This window comes from Thermobia domestica, chromosome 12, assembly GCF_964235325.1.
Source record: "Thermobia domestica chromosome 12, izTheDome1.hap1.1, whole genome shotgun sequence".
In the NCBI taxonomy this organism is placed as follows: domain Eukaryota; kingdom Metazoa; phylum Arthropoda; class Insecta; order Zygentoma; family Lepismatidae; genus Thermobia; species Thermobia domestica.
Window position 1 is genome coordinate 41019949 of NC_137465.1, and position 21030 is coordinate 41040978.

At 35.4% G+C, this 21030-nt stretch overlaps 1 protein-coding gene across 4 annotated transcripts in view; it reads right to left on the reverse strand.

Moving 5' to 3' along the window:
• The window catches only part of Dolk (Dolichol kinase), a 45671-nt gene extending 28317 nt beyond the window's left edge, over window positions 1–17354 (reverse strand). Inside the window, exons 1-6 of one of the 4 annotated variants that reach the window (XM_081733636.1) lie at window positions 13747–13931; window positions 13583–13636; window positions 7364–7460; window positions 6309–6571; window positions 3615–3832; window positions 603–791 (exon numbers count right to left, since the gene is read on the reverse strand). In XM_081733636.1, the coding sequence (XP_081589762.1) occupies window positions 603–791; window positions 3615–3832; window positions 6309–6571; window positions 7364–7401 (708 nt within the window). In that variant the 5' untranslated portion in view covers window positions 7402–7460; window positions 13583–13636; window positions 13747–13931. Of the gene's footprint in view, window positions 1–602; window positions 792–3614; window positions 3833–6308; window positions 6572–7363; window positions 7461–13582; window positions 13932–17220 lie in introns of those variants that run through there. The other 3 variants (XM_081733637.1, XM_081733635.1, XM_081733638.1) reach the window with 3 other exon arrangements.
• Window positions 17355–21030: the final 3676 nt, after the last annotated feature.

Below are 21030 nucleotides of genomic sequence, written 5' to 3' on the forward strand. Positions count from 1 at the left end.
AGCTTCATGTTTTTTTGTGTTCGGAATAATGTGTGATGCGATGTATTTCTTCACGGTATATTTCACATTTTCTTTACTTATAAGCGTGAAAGAAAATATTGCAGCATGTGTTTTCCCGAGTACGAGAAACTGTGCCGCTGACGATCCTTAACACTTCCGACATCGCGCCAAAGGATTCTGTATTCACTGCTATCAAGGCTTATCATTTGCCTACTTTGGACCAATCCTCAAGTCAGAGCATACCTTAAAATTTGGTTGATGGCATGTTTGGGAATTTCACCCTGTATGGAATACTCTGTATAACCATTGAACATTAATGAAATATGCATTTTTGGATTGCGTATGCGTGACTACCTTTACGCTGATGAGGACTACCATCCACAGTTTCTGGAATTCGAAATAGGATCTGTTGAAATTTGGCTTTTTCGCGATTTTGGACAACTCTAGCTCTGAAACTATGCACTTTTCCCCACAGGTCCATATAAACTTTTCTTCTTATTTTGATGTAAGGAATCACCTCTTACAGTTTGTCGGTGTATATATTCATTTCTAAGTAACAACTGTGACACACACAAAAAGAACAATCTCTTCATATTACTTACCCTCTTTGTATTATCTGTCATGAAGTTAATAATCCACACTATTGGATTAAGTGACAACTTGTAATACAGCAGCGGCACAACGCCACCGCACATAACTACTATAGTAAGAAAATAAAATAGTATAGCTGATCTTAGTCGCTTAATTACATAGCAACAGAGTCCAATGACAAACAGGCCAAGGACACCAGCCTATAAACAAAACAAAACAATCAAAAATTAATGGCGAAATTCGCATTCATCAACATCATCTACGAGGGTAAGTCAAAAATTATCCGCAATGTAGCTTTAACTTTTCTTACATTGTTCATACTTACTTCCGTCCTCGTTTACTTTATTGTTATGCTGTTGTGGTCATGCTATGAAAGTTTGAACCTAATCCTCCATTTGTCTTCCTTTTGTTGCAGATACAGCATGGTCGCTCCATTAGAAGTTTGCACCAAAGAGGAACAACGAGCAGCGATCCGGTTTTTGTGGTCGAAAGGAGTATCAGAGGCCACAATCCATCAAAGACTTTCGGCACAATACGGGAACAGTGTCTTGCTCCAACAGAGTGTCTACTAATGGATTGAAAAAATTCAAAAATGGTCGCACAAGCCGTAGAAATGGTCGTTCGGCTCCTTCTTTGTATGAAACACTTGTGCGACCATTTTTGGATTTTTCAATCCATTCATAGACAATGTTGCCGCAAAACACTAACTTGTTAACGCCCAAAAGGAAAGTTCTTGAGATTTTTTAAAACGAAACTTTCATATGCATGTTTAAAACATTTTAGTTTCAAGGTATACATTTATCTAGATTGGTAGTTTCTATCGTTCTTAGATGTATATACAGTAGCTTCTAAGGTACACTGGGCAGAAATTATTTCTTACTACAGCCTTATTCCATAAGAGTTATTTTATGGTATGCGAAAATTTGCACAACAATATCTTTTCCAGCAGAGATTCAACAATACCTTTCCACTTCATATTTTCTACGCTTTCAGACACTTCTTATTTGTGTAAATATCCTGATAAATTATAGGGTACCCAAATTTTAAAATCAAAGTAAATCGGTTTGATATGAATAAACTGCTTTCACGGATGATAATTAGAATGCTTTACCATCTATTCGTCACGATTAAAGACACCAAGTCTAAGAAAGTTTCTTTGAATAATTTTAGAAATAGGACGAAATTCCATCATTTCATGTATTCCCTATCTCGTTTGAAAAAAAAAAAAAAATCTAGACATGTAATCGGGCAAAGTTCACATGAAGGTCTTCGTAGAGACACTAATAATGACGTTCTTTTCAATGTATATTATCCTGAAAAGACCAAAATTCCTAATAAAGCTGACAGAAACATTAAATTTATGATTGATCTTTTCCCATGAATAAGAATTATTCTATTCAGCAATATGTTCAATCATTTCTTCGGATATCAAACAAAATACTTTATACAGTAAAAAAGTGAATTTTCGCTCATTTTTTGAAACTTTTCTGCAGCTTTATTCGTTCATTTATCTCTAATACACAGCATTCATTTGCTTCAACTTTGGGAGTGACTCACGTTGCTGCGCTTCAATTCTTTTCCATTCTCAGTAACCATTTATATCGTTAGATGATGGTGCTTCATTGTCTACCTCGGTACATCGTGAATTTCAACTGCTGTCGAAATATCTGGGAAACGCTGGATCAAGACCAACATCACAAAGTTCTTGCTCATCTGCAAGTGAATCTCCTGAAAGTGCCAGAATGTAGCGTCAACTGCATTACAATCATTGTCCACAATTTTTTTTCCAAGTCTATTGACGATGTGCCAAATACCATTGCATCCCTCTCATGCTGCCTTCGTGCTGGAAAATGTCTTAAAATCCAGTCAATTAAAACTGGTTAATAAAAAAAAATGTAAAGAACAGACCATTTAACGTATTATCTATATTTTGTGGAACGATTATTTCCGCGCCTATTTAATTATTGGAGCATTTGTCAAGTCATTTTTACTTGTAGTCGAAGAATTAAGTTTTACGTACATCTTAAGTTATTTATTTTCATATGTTGAGATTTTTAAATATTTACTTACTGCTGAAATATCATGCAGTGTAAGTACTAATAGGTTATATACATTCACAAAATTCAATCAAAGCCTTGAAATAAAAATGAACTCGACTATACACAATAACATACAAAGAGTAAAAAAAGGGATTGGATGGACCAGGACTCGAACCCCGGATCTCCGGCATACCATGCCGATGCGTTAATCACTACGTCACGCAGTCCGCTTCTGAGAACAGCCAAACACACTGTCACTCCTGCAGTCGGTGCTTTCCACTCAAACCACATGGCTTGTACCACAGCCTAAGCTGCTGTGCTTGGACAATCCAGTGTCCATATACTGAGAACACTTTTTGACGGTTGTGATTTCATATATTAATGAAATGAGGAAACAGCCGATTTAAACTTATTTTTTACACACCAAATTCTGGGAAGCAAACTGGGTGGCGTAGTGATTAACATATCGGCAAGGTATGCCGCAGATCTCGGGTTCGAATTCTGCTCCAGTTAATCACTTTTTCACTCTTTGTATGTTATTGAATTAGCACCCACAGAGGATTTGGTGTGTAAAAAAATAAGTTTAAATCGGTTGTTTCCTCCTTTCATTAATATATATATATATAGTTTGGCCACATATTAATACTATTTCCATTTATTTCAAGATTTTGATTGCATTTTGTGCCCAAAGAAACTGGATGATTCACAGCTTGCTATATTAACCGTCCCACGTAATCGTCTCACAAAATAAGGAAAATTGGCAAACAAGCATGTTCTTTATATTCTTTTATTACATATAAGAAAAAGTATTAAGCTAGAGTGAAGACTAACATTTTAAAGCTGGTAAATTCTACGATAGTTTCCATTTTTCTCAAAGTATAAAGTGCATTTTCTAACTCTATGGGTAGACGTCCCAAATAACTTGGTGCTCCAAAAAGACCCCAAACTTTAAATAAACAAACACGCGAGTACATACAAACCTACCTGTAGTATAACAGTTATTTTGTCTTGGGTGTTTGCTTTTGTCATCTCATTTTGAACGATATTTACAATTGAGCAAAACAAAAAGATTGAACTAGACTGGATCAACACAGCAGCTTCTCCAAAGCTAAAACTCTTTGGACATTGTCGCAGTAAGTTCGGCAAACCATACAGAAGAGAAAATGTTGACAAAAATCCACCAAGTATGCTGCAGAACAATCCTAAAACATAGAAAGATGGATTCATGTATTTTTAAAGCTTACCTATCGAAATATATCTTACAATTATCTCAGAACAGATATAATTAGATGGACATTTAAAATTGATATAAAAATAAGAAGTCGTAATCATAATAAGGTTGAGTAACTTATTCGATAACAAGAAAATGCTAAAATTACAAATTGGCTAAGGCATGTGTAAATCAGCGAAAATAATAATAATAAAGAAACAGCTAGAATTTAAAATATTGCATGGTTTTCACGCACTATAATTTATTTTATTCACATGAATTCGACACATCAACATGACTCGACTTCCAGTTTCAGTCATCACCACCCTTGAAATAGCACGAAATAGCAATTTTAGCATAGATCATTTCATGACAACCGCACTATACGTCATGCTTTATATTTCCTACACCTTATTTTGGACCTGTCTAAGGCTTTCGATTCTCTTCCACACTATCTTCTTCTATACAAACACAGCTCTAGATTCAATATACAGGTAAATTACTTAGTCTTCTAGAAACATATCTCAGTAATAGGACACAACAAGTTTCATTTTCAGGTCACTTTTCTGACTTTATTGCCGTAACTTCTGGAGTTCCTCAAGGCAGTGTTCTGGGTCCACTTCTATTTTTATTATACATGGACGATCTGCCTTCTTTGTTCACAAACAGCTCTACCAATGTTTTTCTATTTGCTGATGATTGCAAACTCGACAGACAAGTTAAATCAGAGTACGATGCTCTTGCTCTTCAGCATGACGCTTCAATTCTTCTCAACTGGTATAACTCTTGGAAACTTAGTTTAAACATCGAAAAATGTGCTTCTCTTACGATTTCTCTAAAAAAGGAACCTATAAACCACATCTACAAAATTGATCATCAGAACATAAATCCTGTCACCTCTTTCAGAGATCTTGGTGTTATCATTTAGACAATAGATTGAAAGAAGCGAATGTATAGTGAAAAGAGTTATGGAACTGAAATTGACTCATTAGTTTTGTTAGCTTGATTTTACCTGTCATGGAGAATGTTACTGTTAATGTAATTGGAATTAGGTGCTGTTATATTACCTATTCTCCGATTCTATTAAAGGAATATTTAATGGGTGCCTAGAAGGTAAAGTCTATTTATGTAAAGAGGGGGGAGTGTTGATAGGTACGGAATGAGGCTACAGGCTGGTAGTTTTGAGATAATGGCACATGTCATATTAATAGGTGCTAGGGAATATACTGTGAAAACAGTTCATGAAATAATGATAGGTACTGGATATGTTTATGTTGTATTTGAAAATACTACGATATAGGAAATGCAAGCATGTTGTGGATGTAATATGGTAATAAAGGGGATTTAGTGAATGGGAATTAATAGTCTTTGTGTTTATAGTTAAGTAAATATCAATCTGTCACACAGTACTAGCTTAAAGACAGTTGGAAAATAATTTCGCAAATATATCTATGTAAAAGATAAAGGTGTAGATTAAGTTTAAGAGGTCCACTATCGACTAACCTTAAGAACCTAACCTTTGCTTTCAACAAATTGTAGCCTCCTTAGTCCCCTCTCTTTCTTGCCACCATGCCTTCTAGCATGTCTCTCATGATACAGTTTCTTCTTAGCCAATGTCCTAACCAGTTTCTCTTCCTCTTTTCAATATATTTAAAATTGTTCTTTTCTCCCCCACCATTTCTAAAACCCTCTCATATTTTCCACCCGATCCATCTAATCCTCTCCATTCTTCTCCACACCTACATTTCGAAAGCTTGCAGTTGTTTTCCATCGTTTTTGCGTAATGTCCCATACAGGAAAATACTCCATATGAAGCATTTTATGAGTCTTCTTCTCAGTTCTTTATTCAAGGTCCCACAAAATAGACTCTTCTTCCTTCTAAAGGCTTCTTTCGCCATTCCTATCCCTGCTTTTATTTCACGTTTAAACTTCACATCATCACTAATAATACTACCCAGGTATCGAAAACTACTCACCTGTTCTATTTTCTTTCCTTTTACTTCTATATTTGACATAGACCGCTTCGTTCCAATCACCATGGCTTTTGTCTTTCTAAGATTTATTTCCATCCCATGTTCTTTAGAATCCTTCCTCAAGTTCTGTAACATATTACTGATTTCCTTTTCTGTTTCTGCAACACGATTCTAATTACATGAGACTTAGAAACGATTGGTAAATTAATTGTGAGATTCGAAATATATATATGCATTCACTGCGTGTTGAACCTAAAAACATTCTGCATTTCCAATTCATGTCAAACTTGGTATGATAATGGAGAGAAGCAGATGTGTAAATGAATTATAATGAATAAAATCAACGGAATGATAAACAAGGTATTAGTCTCCTGCAAAGCACCACTGAGTACTTTGGAACTGAACTCGCCAAAAACCCATGTGACTATCCGTTTTTATTCACGAATGCAATTATAATGGAATTATCTTTACCAATAACTAATACCTACAACTTACCTTTTTGTAGTCCAGAATACAACAGGAGAAATGTAAGAAAACTCGGCACAAAATGTAATCGGAATGACTTTTTATTTGCATCGTCTCCTGATTTTGGTAAATTGTATATGTAAATTAAGAAAAGTACAATGGTTCCAAGCTGTCCTAAAGCTATCACAGTCGCCATACGATATTCTGACGACACTGTAGTCTGCGAATATTGGCTAATTATAACAGCCAATGGAAATAAGAAGCTTATCCATATTCCATGGTCAGCATAAGGCCTAAAATAATAACAAAAATTAAAACCATAACACATATCTTTAGGATCAGTGTAAGTAGTAACTTATTTAAATGTCGTTTACGACTTTTTAACGTGCGATTTCTTAAAAGTAAATTTTAGACTTACTGTTAAGTAGCTACTGCTTCAGCACTATTCACAAAGAAGTACTGTAAAATATCCTACACAACTATCTTTCGCTCATATAAATAACACAAACCAACATCAGCTACTCAAAAACACACACTGTCACAGAAAAGCAACTCTCGTTTGAAGCAGAATCAAGTGCGAAACAAGATCTTCCTGAATATAGGGAAGAAAGAGGAAGAAGCAGGGAAGCTATAAGGTTCTTTTGTCAATATTTTTGCATTACCTGTACAGATCAAATATCAGTAACAATGAAAAACCTTTTTCTCCTCTTCCTGTTGCCAAGCAAAAGACCGAAATATGGCCACCCTTTTACAAAAGGCATGCCTGTCCTTCAAGGCTAAACTTCAAGTGACGTCCTCACTCCCTATTTTTGTCCCCCTTGCAATAATCAGTTTCTTGTTGTTCATTGACATCCCCAAGAAATAAGGGGAAAAAAACTTTTATTTCAAGCAAGCATATATTTTCTAGAGCATTTTAATAAATGGTAAACGTGCGTATATTCCCGTATGGTCCTTGTTTGTTAAAGGGGTAATTTATTCTGAATTTCGAGTCTGTAGCAAAAATATTAATTGATAAGATATGTTTATAAAAGTGAAATCAATACAATGTAAAAGTTGTAAACTCTTTAATTGTATAAAATATTTACCTTAACTGCAATTTTTCCTTCGCCAAATATTTGTCCATGTCAGCAACTCGACAGTTTAAATTCTGTCAACGATTTTACATTACACCATTAATTTCATCTGAAAAAAATGCATATACATATTTTAAGAAAATACTAACTACTAATAATCTAGAAACAATCAAAATAATGCTTAATCTTTGATACAATTTTTAATAGACTAAAATAGTGCTGTCGTCATTTCTCTCCACTGATGGTGATCGACTTGTAAATATACTACTACAGTCAATAAGTTTGTGGACTGGACGCAGTGTGGCGCTAGCAGCACAACAGCTGATAAGTGATGTCCTGGAGGAAACAATGGAAGTTCATCTCTCGACCCTGCAACAGACAGGTCTGAACACAATGTAAACAGACGTACTGTTTCTGTTATGAAAGAAGTTGAATGCGCCGCGATGGACTTGGAGAATGTTTGAGCAACGGGCAAACATCAAGTTCTGCCAAAAACTAGGCAAATCCGCTGCAGGAACGTTGCAGATGATCAGGCAAGTATACCCTGGGCCGCAGTGCACTATTTAAGTGACACCAACGGTTTACAGAGGAAAGAAACAGTTTAGAGGCTTATGAACCAGTAGGTCGGCCAACAACTGCCCGAACGGAACACAAGATCGAAGAGGTTGCAATGGTTGTGAGCGCAAACCGTTCCCAGCCGGTAGATCACATCGGAGCAGCAGTGCAAATCAGCCATGGCACGAGTCACATTCTGACGGATGATCTGCACTGTTCGCGTCACCCAGCACTGTTTCTCACACATTCTGACACAAGACCTACGATCAGAAGTGCTGACGCTGATGCAACGTTCCTGAACCGGATAATAACAGAAGATGAAACATGGTGTCTTCTCTATGATCCAAAACTAACGAGACAAGCAGCCACCTGGAAATCGCCATCACTTCTAAAACGAGACAAGACAGCTCAAAAGAAAAATCTGCTTGAACTAATTTGAAGGTCAGTGTGGATGTGTGTGGACGTTCACACCGAGCACAGCAACCATGTGTTCTACTAGTTGGCTATATACTTGGGTACCAGTCCACGAATTTATTGACTATACTAGTATATCTATCTATCTATCTATCTATCTATCTATCTATCTATATATATATATATATATATATATATATATATATATATATATATATAAAGTGAAAGATGTATTAATAAGTCTACCATACACAAGACCAATAGCTGCAAAATTATTTGTAATATAAATGTTTTCAAGACTGGAAACAAAAGATACAGATTAATAATGAGTCTACTATTTAAAAGAATTACAGTAAAATTTAGTAATTCAGACAGAAAGGGTAACATCTAAAGAACTCATTTGTACAGGCGAGCACTTCTAGGTAGAATTCGTATAATTAACTCCAGTGCCATTATCAAGTAACATATCATAAGAAAAAGCAACTTTACCTATATCCAACATAAAGACTCTATTGTCAAGATTAACGAGTTGTCACGAAGAAACTATGCAGATATAATTTCTTTTTTCGAAAGAAAAAAAAAATCATTACTTTTAGAATATTGCTTATTCTGTTGAAACATATACATTTCTAAGGCCTACCTTTTAGAATATGGGTGCACAATTTTTAATGGCTACCAAATTACAAAGAGCCACATGTCTGCTGAAGATTTTCAATCTAGACTAATTTCTGATCAGCAGACATACATCAGACCTTTGATTATATTACTTGTTAGCTTTAAAACACACACACACACACACACACACACATATATATATATATATATTGACAGTACAATACGAAAATACCCAATTGCGAGTGGTTCAGTATAGATCTCCAATAACTGCTAAAGAGCGAGTTTAACTGTTCTCACTTGGAATATAATATATGGCACCGATAATACTAAATCAAAAATTTCCACAACTATTTAAATTTAACATCAGGCAATGTATAAGGTGGGTACACTTTAGCATTTAATGTGACTTTAAAATTTATAAATACACACAATTTACGGCATCACAGAAACTGTTTAATTTCACTATTAGTGCTTTTCATATATACTTTTTCTTTCTTTTTTGCCTTCATTCATGGGTGATTTTTTTAAATACAGTATTTCTGTTATCTAGTGTTTGCAATCAGGAAATTAACGCATCACTATTTTCGCTTTGTATTTAGGACCTTCGCCAGTGTTGTTTAGAAAACAAAATGGCGATCACTATAGCAACGAGGAGGATGTGGCGTCACACTATTTCAGTCTATTACTCAGGTTCTGACAACATTATCTATTCTTGTACTATAATTAATGTTCCATCACGATGTCAACACTGAGACTATGATGAACATTTAATTTCATGTGGAAAACCACATTATAAATAAAAAGAAATGTTTTTGAATGTCTTTATATCACAACGTAAAATTCTACGTTAAAATTGGGGGTTAGTCACCTTGACAGGAACTGGGATTTGCATCAATAGTTTCATCCAAAAATCTGGGTTTCACTAACTAACATTACTTCACTGACTGACTAGTTTCAATACTAATAAACATTACTTTTTCTCCTTCCATGTTGACGCTGGAATTATTACTTAAATAATTAATATTTTTCTAACCAGAGTATGAACATATATATGCCAATTAACGTCTGAGGAAGATAGTGTTACGTTATGGAAACTGTTATGAATTATTTTAATTTTAATAATGAAGTACTTACTCTGGTCAGAAAAATATTAATTACTTTTTCTCGTTTATGCTCAACGATGCAACACAGTACAATAAGGAAAATAAATAATTTCACTGCGGAAATGTTTGATTTTATGGCAACACTGCCCGCATATCACGCAACATTTGCTTAAGGTATCTGAAATTATTCATTTTCCGTATTACACATAATTTGCGAAAATAATATGGAAACTTTAGCGTATTATGCAACATAGCCTACTAGTAATTTCTTCATGGAGTACTGGAATGGGCAAAACTTTGTAACATATTCTGCTTAATGCTAAGTGTGGTTCGACATATGCAGACAATATACTTTAATATACGTAATAAGGTAGAAATAACACAAATAAAAGCGTCACTACCCTGTAAATACACAGGAGACATTTACTTTCATTCGTTTACTTGGGTTCCCATTCCTCTTGCTAGTTTTACGTCCCACGTTTATGCTGCTTAGGTTAAAGGAGATGGTGATGATGAGAAATGAGTGAGATGGTGGAATGAAGAAAATGGGAGGAAACGGGAGAACTCCGAGGAAACCCACGCACACGGTATTTGTTCACCACAAAGTTCACTTAGCGCGAGCTGGGATCGAATCTGGGACCCCAAACACCACAGGTGGACGCTCTACCACTGAGCCACCGCGGCCCCTATTTTTGTTTCATTCCGCCCAAACTTCGCCAATTACGGAAATAGACCCCTTATACCTACTGGGGAAATGTCAAACCGCCCACCGAAAACGTTCACTGTGCTATGCTCTTTCATCTTGCGCAACTATCCTCACATTGCTAACAGTTTTTACTGCATTTTTCTTTAACAAGATCAATTCAAGAAGCCAACTAGAAAGAACTATTTAAAAATTATAATTCTTTCACAAATTTACTCCTTATTGTCTCCTAAAAACTTTCCACTGGGCGACATGAAAATATCTCACTTGGCATAGATAAAATTCAAGGGGGCTACCAGATGTAATTGTCGAAAAATTGCAATCCTTTTATGATTTGGATATAAATACTACTTCCCGAAGTGTTTACACAAAAATTACTGTGAAAAAAAAAAAAAAAAAACCTGCGCTAGGTTGATACTAAAAGCACGAATGTTATATAACAGAGTCAGAGCAGATCGGAGATGATGGGTCCGTGCAGTAGCGCGAAGGTATCCGAAGGGAGCAGGCGCGGCAGCGATGGTGGTTATGCGCACAAGTGAGGGTTGTGGAAAGAAGCGGGGTAAGTCTTTAGGGTCTATATGCATTTCATCGCTCATTTGTTTGTTTGATTCAGAGATTTGGTTATTGATGTGAATCGTCTTTAGAACGTGATTCCTCTGGTAAGTGGTACTTCCGTTCTTCTTGTATGGAATGTTTAGTGTGACGTCATGTGGTCGTATTTGTAGGCGTGGTGTGTCAGTGCTGATTGTTCTGTTTTGCTGTAGGTTGTGCTGTGCTCTCTTCCCTGCTGTGTTCGGTTTGCGAGAGGAGTTTAACGGCAAACGGTGTTGATATTTTATATGAGGATGAAGAAATCGCTAATTTAAATTTGTGTAGGCTAGGAGCTTTGGGAGTTAATAGTGAAAAAAATAGCTACTGCTTTTGTTTCTGGTGGAATTTTAAAGTTAGATAAAGATTGCAACGTTCGTGAAAGGAGATCTAAGTTAGGTATACTAGCAGCGGCGTAACTAAAGGCTTAGGGGCCCTCCCGAAAACAGCGTAGAGTGGGGCCTCTACCCTACTTCCCACTTCACGATTTGGGGGCTCCTAATGGCTTGAGGGCCCCCCGCAATGCGAGGTCTGTATTATGGAACCGTATTTATGCCCCTGTACACTAGTTCGAGGTGATTGTCTGAAAGTTTCTTATGTGTGTTACAACCGAAAATGTCATGCATATTTAAAACAAGTTTCTCTTCTAAATGGTTCTTTTATCAGTCATTTGAAGTTGCAAGTTCGTGAAATTCTGTCAATATCATATATATTCGTTGCTGGTGTCGCTAAGTACGCAAATATTATTCATGAGGGTTCGTTTCAAGGGAAAATAAGTTCGAGAACTGTTTCCGAGAGGTCGGCAGAAAATTTAGATGAAGTTATTACTAGACAAGTTAATGTTAATTCACACAATTATAACCGATTACTGGAAGGGGTATTCTTCATTAAGTAGTGATGGATGGCATAATTTGACTGTGAACCATTCTTCAAACTTCGCTGACCGAGTAAGTGGTGTCTACACGCAAAATATAGAAAATCTTTGGTGTCATTTGAAAAGAAATTTAAGTTGTACTCATGGTTCTGAGTCCATGATGCTGCAACTTGCATATTATCTATGGTGTCGAAAATTTTGTAAGGATGCAAGAATTGGTGAAAAATATTTAATTTTTATGAAGCATGCTGGTGAATTGTACACTTCAATTTAGTCTCAGGTATGTTGTTCTTTTATATATTTGTTTAAGTTTTGATATGTAGGTAGTGCTTTGGAGGTGGAAGGTTAGGGGGGCTTGCCCACCTTGTAGTATAATTTACTTCAATATATAATTTGTGCTTTAAAAGGGGGTTAGGGGAGCTTGTCCCCTTGTAGTAGAATGTATTTTAATATTATAATTTTTGCTTTGCCTGCCCTTGTAGTATGATTTAACACGATTTGTTTTATATTTCGTTCAAATTTTCGTAGTATTCTTTTTTTAAGAGTGGGGTATTGGTGGAAGGTTTTAGAACGCTGCTCTATCATATTGATTATGAAGCAGGATGGTTCCTTTCTCTATGAAATTGCATATAGAAAGTAACCAATCTGCTTCGTAATCAGTGTGGTAGAACAGCGTTGCGTTCTAGAACCTTTCTCGAGTTGAATCTTTAGGAACTGGTTCTTCGGAACAATTGGGAAACTGTTACGTGGAATCAGGTTCTAAGGAATCGATTCATTGAACGAATCTATTGAATGAAATGCCTATAGTAAAGTCTTGCCGAAGCGGGTTATAGCAATGATAAAGTCTGAATAGCACTTATCATGGTTTCATACTAGTAACGATACAGTTGTAAATATAGGTTTCGTACACTGTGCAAAAATATGTCGTCAGTCGAAAACAGTATCTCATAGAGCCATCTTTCATATGCACTCACTCATTTCGTCCGTTGTAAAGCACTTGTAATGATTTTACACTAATAACCCTACAGTTGTAAACCTATAACATAGCTGTGTTATTTTGTATTTAATTTTCTTGCCTTCAAAAATGTGTTTTTTACAACCAACATGACTTTTCATGCGAAGTATTGAAGTTTACATGTGTAAATCTTTCCAAATGTGGTGTGCCGAAACTACACCTGCACGTAATCAATTTATTGTAAAATTCAGTATCAACTTCGGCACTGTAAACGTAACAAACGTGAATTTAAATATGAGTTACATATATATTACGTGTAGAGATTAACTATAATAAATATTAAATAAAACATAATATAAAAACGCTACACTTAATCAGAAAAGTAATGGCAAATGTTCACATTCGAAATTACTTATAAACTTACATGACAGAAAATTAGGAAAACGCCCACTTCGACCTGACTTTTCAATTCAGGCTTGAAGTCTTGAAGTTCACCTCCAAAGAGGTGTTTTATACTGGCGCAGATGTTAAATCCGTCTCGCCAACAACACTAGATAGTTGCTTCCACTAAGTTGATCAAATTTCCACGTGCGAAGAATTCTCATTTTTATTGAATGACAATCATATATTACGAGTCATAGTGATAAATACGTTGTCTATGGTCATTATTGACTTTATACTTCCGGATCAAAGGTACCATAAAGAGGTACTTGCATCAGCAATTTTCCTTGCACCAAGTTTCAAGCACGTGCGAAAAATAACACAAAAAAAAAAAAAAAAAAAAAAAGAAAGAAAGAAACAAAGGTGATTATTCGTTAAAGTCGCAGCAATTGAGCCACGTCTACTATATCATTAAATTTGTTACACATGCCAGTATTAGGCTAGTTTTAGACGGGAGCATTTATCGTGGCATTTCTCGTAGCAAAAATCGTATCATCGATATCCTATCGTGTAAAGTAGCAAATGCTATAGCATTTCCCATGCCATGGCATATCCTATGGCATTTCTTGTCGATAGAACCTGCTCTATTTCGTAGCATTTTTCTCAGTATTTCTGCTCCGATTGCAGCGCCGTGGTGTTAAAAGGAAGCGAAAGATTTTGTGTAAAATATCCATGCTTTTTGTTTTGTGTGGGGAATTGAATTGTAGTAAAGAAAAATGAGTTGGAGTATGGATACTATTATTATGTTGATTAAAAAATATGAGGAACATCCTTGTTTGTACAAAGTTAAAGGTGTGCAGTTTCACTATAGGGATCCACGCAGAAATTCATTTTTAAAAAATACTTTCTCCTTTCATTTATTATACCTTCAGCAATCATTTTTGAGGTGTGTTCTTACATTCTCCGGTGCAGGTTCACTTTAACAGGTCTTCTTCAAGACAGCTAGCAACGTGTAGTTTTACTATATGGATCCATAGTATAAGTAGTAGTAGTAGGAGGAGGAGGAGTAAGTAGTAGTGGGTGTATTAGTAGTAGTAGTAGTAAGTAGTAGTAAGGCGTGCTATACATTACGAGATCAATCCTAGGAAATATCTTAGGATTTATCTTCGGAAAAATGTTATGACATATCTTGTAGGAAATCTTACCCTTGTGTGCCATACACGTGAAGATTTTTCCTGTCTAACCGAATGACGTATATCAACATTGTGAAATAGTTCTATTTAATAAAAGTATAACGTTGAAGAATTACTATGCTAACCACACTGCACATCCCACTGATATTAATATCAGGCGCTATATTGTTAAATTGGATACCTCTAAAAAGAAAAAAAAAAACATAAGTCAGAAGGGTGCTGGTATACTTTTGGCGCACCACATTTTAGAAGATTTAAAAGTAAAATTTAATACTTTGCATGAAAAGACATATTTATAAGGAACAATTTTTTGGAAGCAACATAATTAAATACAAAGTAATACACCTGTATTTTATGTTTACAACTGTAGGGTTACTAGTGAAAATCACTATAAATGTTTTAACGACGGTTAAAATAGGTGAGACAATGTTTAGCAGAAAGGGTCCAGCTATTTTTTCTAAGAAATGCTACAAATTCGGTAGTTTATATTCACATTAGTTTAGTTTAGGTTGGTTCAGGTTAGTTACGGTTATGTTACGTTAGATTATATTAGTACATGGGTCCAACACAATTTTCAAAAAGTGATAGAATTTCGCTTACTTCTATTAATATTAGGTTAGTTTAAGCTAGTTAACTTCATTAGGTTAGATTTCGTTAGGTTGTGTTAGATCTAAGTACTTGCATCTTCCTTTTCTCCTCTAAATTTTGTATGTTCTGCTTACTTCTGAACCCCTTCTGCGAAACTTTTACGTAAGTGAGTGCATATGAAAGTTGACCGGTGTTACTATTTTCCACCACCGGTGTATTTCTTCATAGTTTACAGAAGCTATAATTTATGTTTACGAGTGGAGCGCTACTACCACGATACCATGACAAGTGCTATTCAAACTCGTATCATTGCCAAAACGCACTCGTTTTCACTACATCAACTGACGCGCCTGCTTTCTTCGCTCGCACCCCCTCACTGACGCTCGGGACTCCGCTTAGCCCTGCTTTGACTCGGTTAAATAGCATTCGTACTTTCTAGAAACAACCTAGCACAACTTGGTTTGCGTTTCTTGCACTATAGTTTTTATACTATATGTATCTTGACCCCGTATTTGTACGCAAATCGTAAAAGAATTGTAGTTTATCAACAATTGCTTTTGTTCGTCCCCTTCAGGGAATTTATCTATGCTATGTAAGATATTTTCATGTCGGTCAACGCAAATCATTTAGGAAATAGTGACAAATTATAATTTTTCAACAATTATTTCGAGTGGTGTATCTAAAGTAAACCTGCACGATCAGAAGATACCTCATCATTTGTGTTTTCATTTGTTTTGTTTTCACTTTGTCTCACCTGATGTCGCTTAAATCGAAATCTTACGAATTTTCTTTCCGAAATAGAGCGTGCTCTAAACAAGAGAAATCTCATAGGATCGTTCAGATCACAGGAAATGACATGGCTAGTTTTGGCTAGTTTTCCTAGGATCTATCTTATAGTGTATAGCCGGCCTAAGAGTAGAAGTAGGAGTACTTAGTAATAGTAACAGTAGGAGTAGATATAGTAATAGTAAGAGTAGTAGTAGGAGGAGTAGGAACGGCAGTAGTATCTAGTACTTTTAATAGTAGTAGTAGTAGTAGCAGTAGCAGTAGTGGGAACGTATTAGAAGCTGCGAAGGGTTGGTTGGGTTCTGTTCTCGATACAAAATGGGGAAATTACAGACTTCCCAAAATTTTATGGCAGTTTATTGAAGATTACGTGCATTTCAGGTTCGGCTTTAATTTCTATATTTCCACGTAAATACGCATCTCAGATGTAAGTGCACACCATATTTCCATTACTTGTACACTACTCTATTAAAATATTAGAAATTTCTTCTGTAAATTTTAAAATATATGGATCTGTATAGTATAACTACACCGTTAAAAGTCCTTTGTATCATAATAAGCATATGCAAAAAAGGGCTTTAGAAGAAATAATGACTGAAATATCTGTTTTTAGTTTTGGAGCCATAATTGCGCTTTTCTCCAGTGATTTGTTTGCTACGTCACGACAAAATGCTTATCAAAATGCTACCGTGTAAAAGCACAATATACTTTTGATGCCATAGAATATTATACGAGATTTTTGGCAGCACATCTGCTACGATAAATGCTTTCGTCTAAAACTGGGCTTAGAATTGGGCTTAAATTCATCACAGAAATATTGAACGAACGAACTTAATGTAGGATTTGTAACAAGTAACTTTTTATCCACACCTTCTATAATACAATTGATATCAACACTACTAGCCAAAGTGGCTGCATTATCTAAACTACATATTCCACATTTCATATTCCACTGGTTGAATGTCCGACACAAACAGATTTAAAGGGAAACAGCTGTTATTTACATTTTGTCTTTTTGTAGATAAACATTCATTTTTCGCTGGCAAATTATATAAGCACTCGCTGAACGTGTGGACTACCGATCTTTATAATTCTTAATAGATAAAGACCTCACCTGTTGATCTTGAATGTCAGTGGCGTACCTTACCGGGACATCTACCTCACCAGAACCGCAAGGAATCCGGTTCCCCGAAATATGCCAAGCTTGTAAATCCTTTCGCTGTGCCCCAGCAACAGAATAAACAGTTGTATCTTCAGATCGACGATCCTTTGTATAGTTAAATGTTCGAACAGCGCAGGAAGTATCTGAGGCGACAGCATCCCCATAAAGAGCGTGTATTGGCTGCCCTTCATCGACAGACTTTCTGCAAGTTGAATCAAAAGCACCAGTATCCATGTTGGAAAAAGATCCAGGGGAGGGTGGGGAGTTGAGTTGTAATTCCACTTAGTAGGGGGATAGACAGTTGATAACGTTGGAGTTTCAAAGATTTATTTTTAAAGTCCATGTAGCACTGAGCATCATTCAAAAATTCCAAACTCAATAAAACAGGAAATTTCTGGATAGACAAATGAGCGTACATTAATAAGTTTGTTTTGTAGTTTAAAACTAAATCGCACAGACTTGTCTAACACAAGTTCGGTATTATTAACTGACTTTCTTTTAAATATTTTAGCAATAATTTTTAAGTTCATTTTTGTTTGTAAAAACTGAAACACTTAATTATTTATTTAATTGATAGAAGACGCTGAATCTATACAAGCATGATATTGTCTATTAAACAGCTTAAGCAAAACATAAACACCTCTATTAGTCTCTTGGGAAATAGTACTGAAACGTCCCTGGCCTTCGGCATTGTACATGTCCACTTTTGTGTTCATTAAATTAGAGGAAGACAAAGGCAAACGCGCAGCACTGCTTTTATTGCGAAAAGTTCTACCACCTTTTGGAAGAAAATAATGCCCCATCTAGATTTATAAACAGGGAGAAGCACTATCGATAACAGTTCTCGTAGAATACAATGTGGATTGAGACGAATTATTGAATTGCAGTGAATAAAGTTCATCCTTCATATACTGCTCCAATAATTGTTCAAAGTCTCTCATAGATTTAGGCATTCCAGAATAGAACAGTTTCTCACTAACATTGGGAGTAACGCCAGAAGCAATTGCTCGCAATATGCTTTCTTTATCCACTGTAAGATCTAAAATTTTTACACTAGTACACACCCTCTTTACGTAATCCTTAATACGTTCACGTGGAGCTCGTGGACGCTAAAGGTTGTTAACCATAAGTTGATGCTGAGCACAATCAGAAATTAACTGCCGAACAACGTGCCTAAATACAGGGTCCCAAGCACTGGCTAAAGAACAGGCTTCAGTAAAAAATGTCACTAAGAGGGTTTCTTAACTTTGACCTCACTGCCAACATTAAACATTCAAAACGAAAAATATTTAACTTTGTCTAATTCACTCAATTGAACGAAAAAGGCATAGAATTGGTCGGGCACTGTACCTTCGCACATTGGAAGTCGGTTGACATATACATATCAATAAGCTTTAATTGTACATTTTGTTCTAATTAGCTATGAGGGATTGAACCCGGACTCTCATTCGAGGTGGAGTTTATCCGCCTTTTTTATGTTTACTAGTCCCACTATTACCTTCTGATACAAAATCGGTTTGAGTAACTTGTGATTTCGCCTCGGGTTTCGAACCTCATACCTTTGCGGAACAAGTAAGATGCAAGTCCTTATCTTCTTCAGGTTCTGACATTATGAATTATTACATTTTTTTTAGAAAACAAATGAATGAACTTCGTAATACCTTAACAGAGTATAGCTTGTTTTTTTATTTTTATTATTATTCCAATTAAATAATGGAACGTACCTGTTTTCGTAAGTTCAAGGCTACAAATCAGCAATCTACACTTGTTGTCTACAATCCAATAGATAACATGAAAAACAGACAGGTTTCTTCACTATCAAGCAAATACAAGTAGTACCAAAGACTACATGTCTCCGAGCTACTTCGATTAAAGACCAGAAACACAAACACACGAGAGTGAATTGACGTAATCCATTATATGTAATCATTTTCTCTCCCCATTCCCACAATCCACCCAAGACAAATTGAATAAATCGAAAATGTATTAGAAAGCACGTTGTAAGGCCGAAGAGACAAAACAGTCACACAGTTGGATGAGTAGAAAGCCTTCCCAAGTGGTTGGATTTGATTTCTGACACTAAACGAAATATACATATGGTCATACTGCTGGCTTTATAAATGTCAAAAGTCGGTAATTAAGAATTGTAAATATATTTTATTAACAACAAATAACTAATAAGAAAAAGAACGTAGCTACAAAATTGGTTAAATATAGTTAAACACTTGTTAGCCCTGACTTGTATATGCAATATGTTATAGTCCATTATTAGGCCTACTTTGGCATACCATGAGGACATAGTAGTCCTTTTAGCAACAATGGTGTGAACCTCAAGTTAAGAAAATACTGACAGATAATAATAATTATTATTATATCTCAAAATGTGTGAAATACAACACTCTCACGCATGGGCGGCGAAGGGGGGCAGTTGTCCCCATTTTTTTTTAAGTGATCCATTAATGTATATAGTTAAATTTGGACATGTAAATTTATTGTGTGTATTACTGGTTCATAGAAAAAATAATGCTATACTATATTTGCCGTTGCATGAGTACGTGTTGGTTGTCTTTCCATGGAGTTAAGAAAGCTGCAGGAATCGTGTTTTAATTTTCATGGAAAATGGCCCAAAAATTAACCTATTGGAGCTTACTTTCATTTCTTCTTACAAGGGCTCGATATGTTAGTTAGCAGTTTTGAAACTAATTGAGAGAACATTAAAAGAAAAGAGAACATTTTCGAAAAAAAAAAGAAAAAAAGAGGTCTTTTACAAATCATTCTTTAGTTACACAAAAATCGACAGTTCCTAAAATGTCTTTTCTTCTTTTTAATAGTAGACCCTATAAGAAATGTGTATTAAAAAGAGAGTAATAAGAAACAAATTCTACCCTTTCCATCGTTTTGCAGTGTAATATACGAGTGAGGTGATGTGCTTAGGGGTGTACAAATATATAGACCCTATACAATTAAATTTAGTGGATTCAACAAAATTCTAGGTTTTAGGATTATTTTGTACACTGGAGTGTAGAGTGATTCTAAGTATTGTTGACTTTTGATGTATTCCAACAAAGCGAAAACTGCACCTAATAGCAACGAACATGTTTCAGTCGTAACATATGCTTGTAGTATTTACTGTCTTTCTGAGAGTAATAACATACATTTAATAGCATGTGTGGAATTAAAAGTATAAGGCCTTCATTAATCCCCAGTTTCAATATAACTTTTGCAATTCAATCCTAATTATCCATTATTATGATTAATATTATCCTTTCTATTTATTTGTTTTGCAAAAAATCATATATAATAAAATAATAATATGAAAGCAAAATATGTTAAAATACACATAACACGATCAGGCCCATCGGGACATGTCCCAGTGCGCCGTCCGAAACATCACATTATAAATAAAGGTACGAGTTTCTTTTATAATAAATTCTTACAGTTGTTATTGGTAAAGAATCTGTGGTAAGTACACTGCGCCCTTGCGAAACCACATCAAAGAAAAACTGTTTTATTTATTCTTCTGTATGGCACAATTGTGTACAATGAATACATACTTTTACTGTTGGTAAAGAATCCGTGAAGGGTGCATTGCGCCCTTGCGAAACCACATCAAAGAAAAACTGTTTTATTTTTTCCTCTGTATGGCACAGTTCAGTACAATGAATACATACTTCTGTTGGTAAAGAACCCGTGAAGGGTACACTGCGCCCTTTACATAAGGCGCCCTTGCGAAACCACATCAAAGAAAAACTTTTATTTATT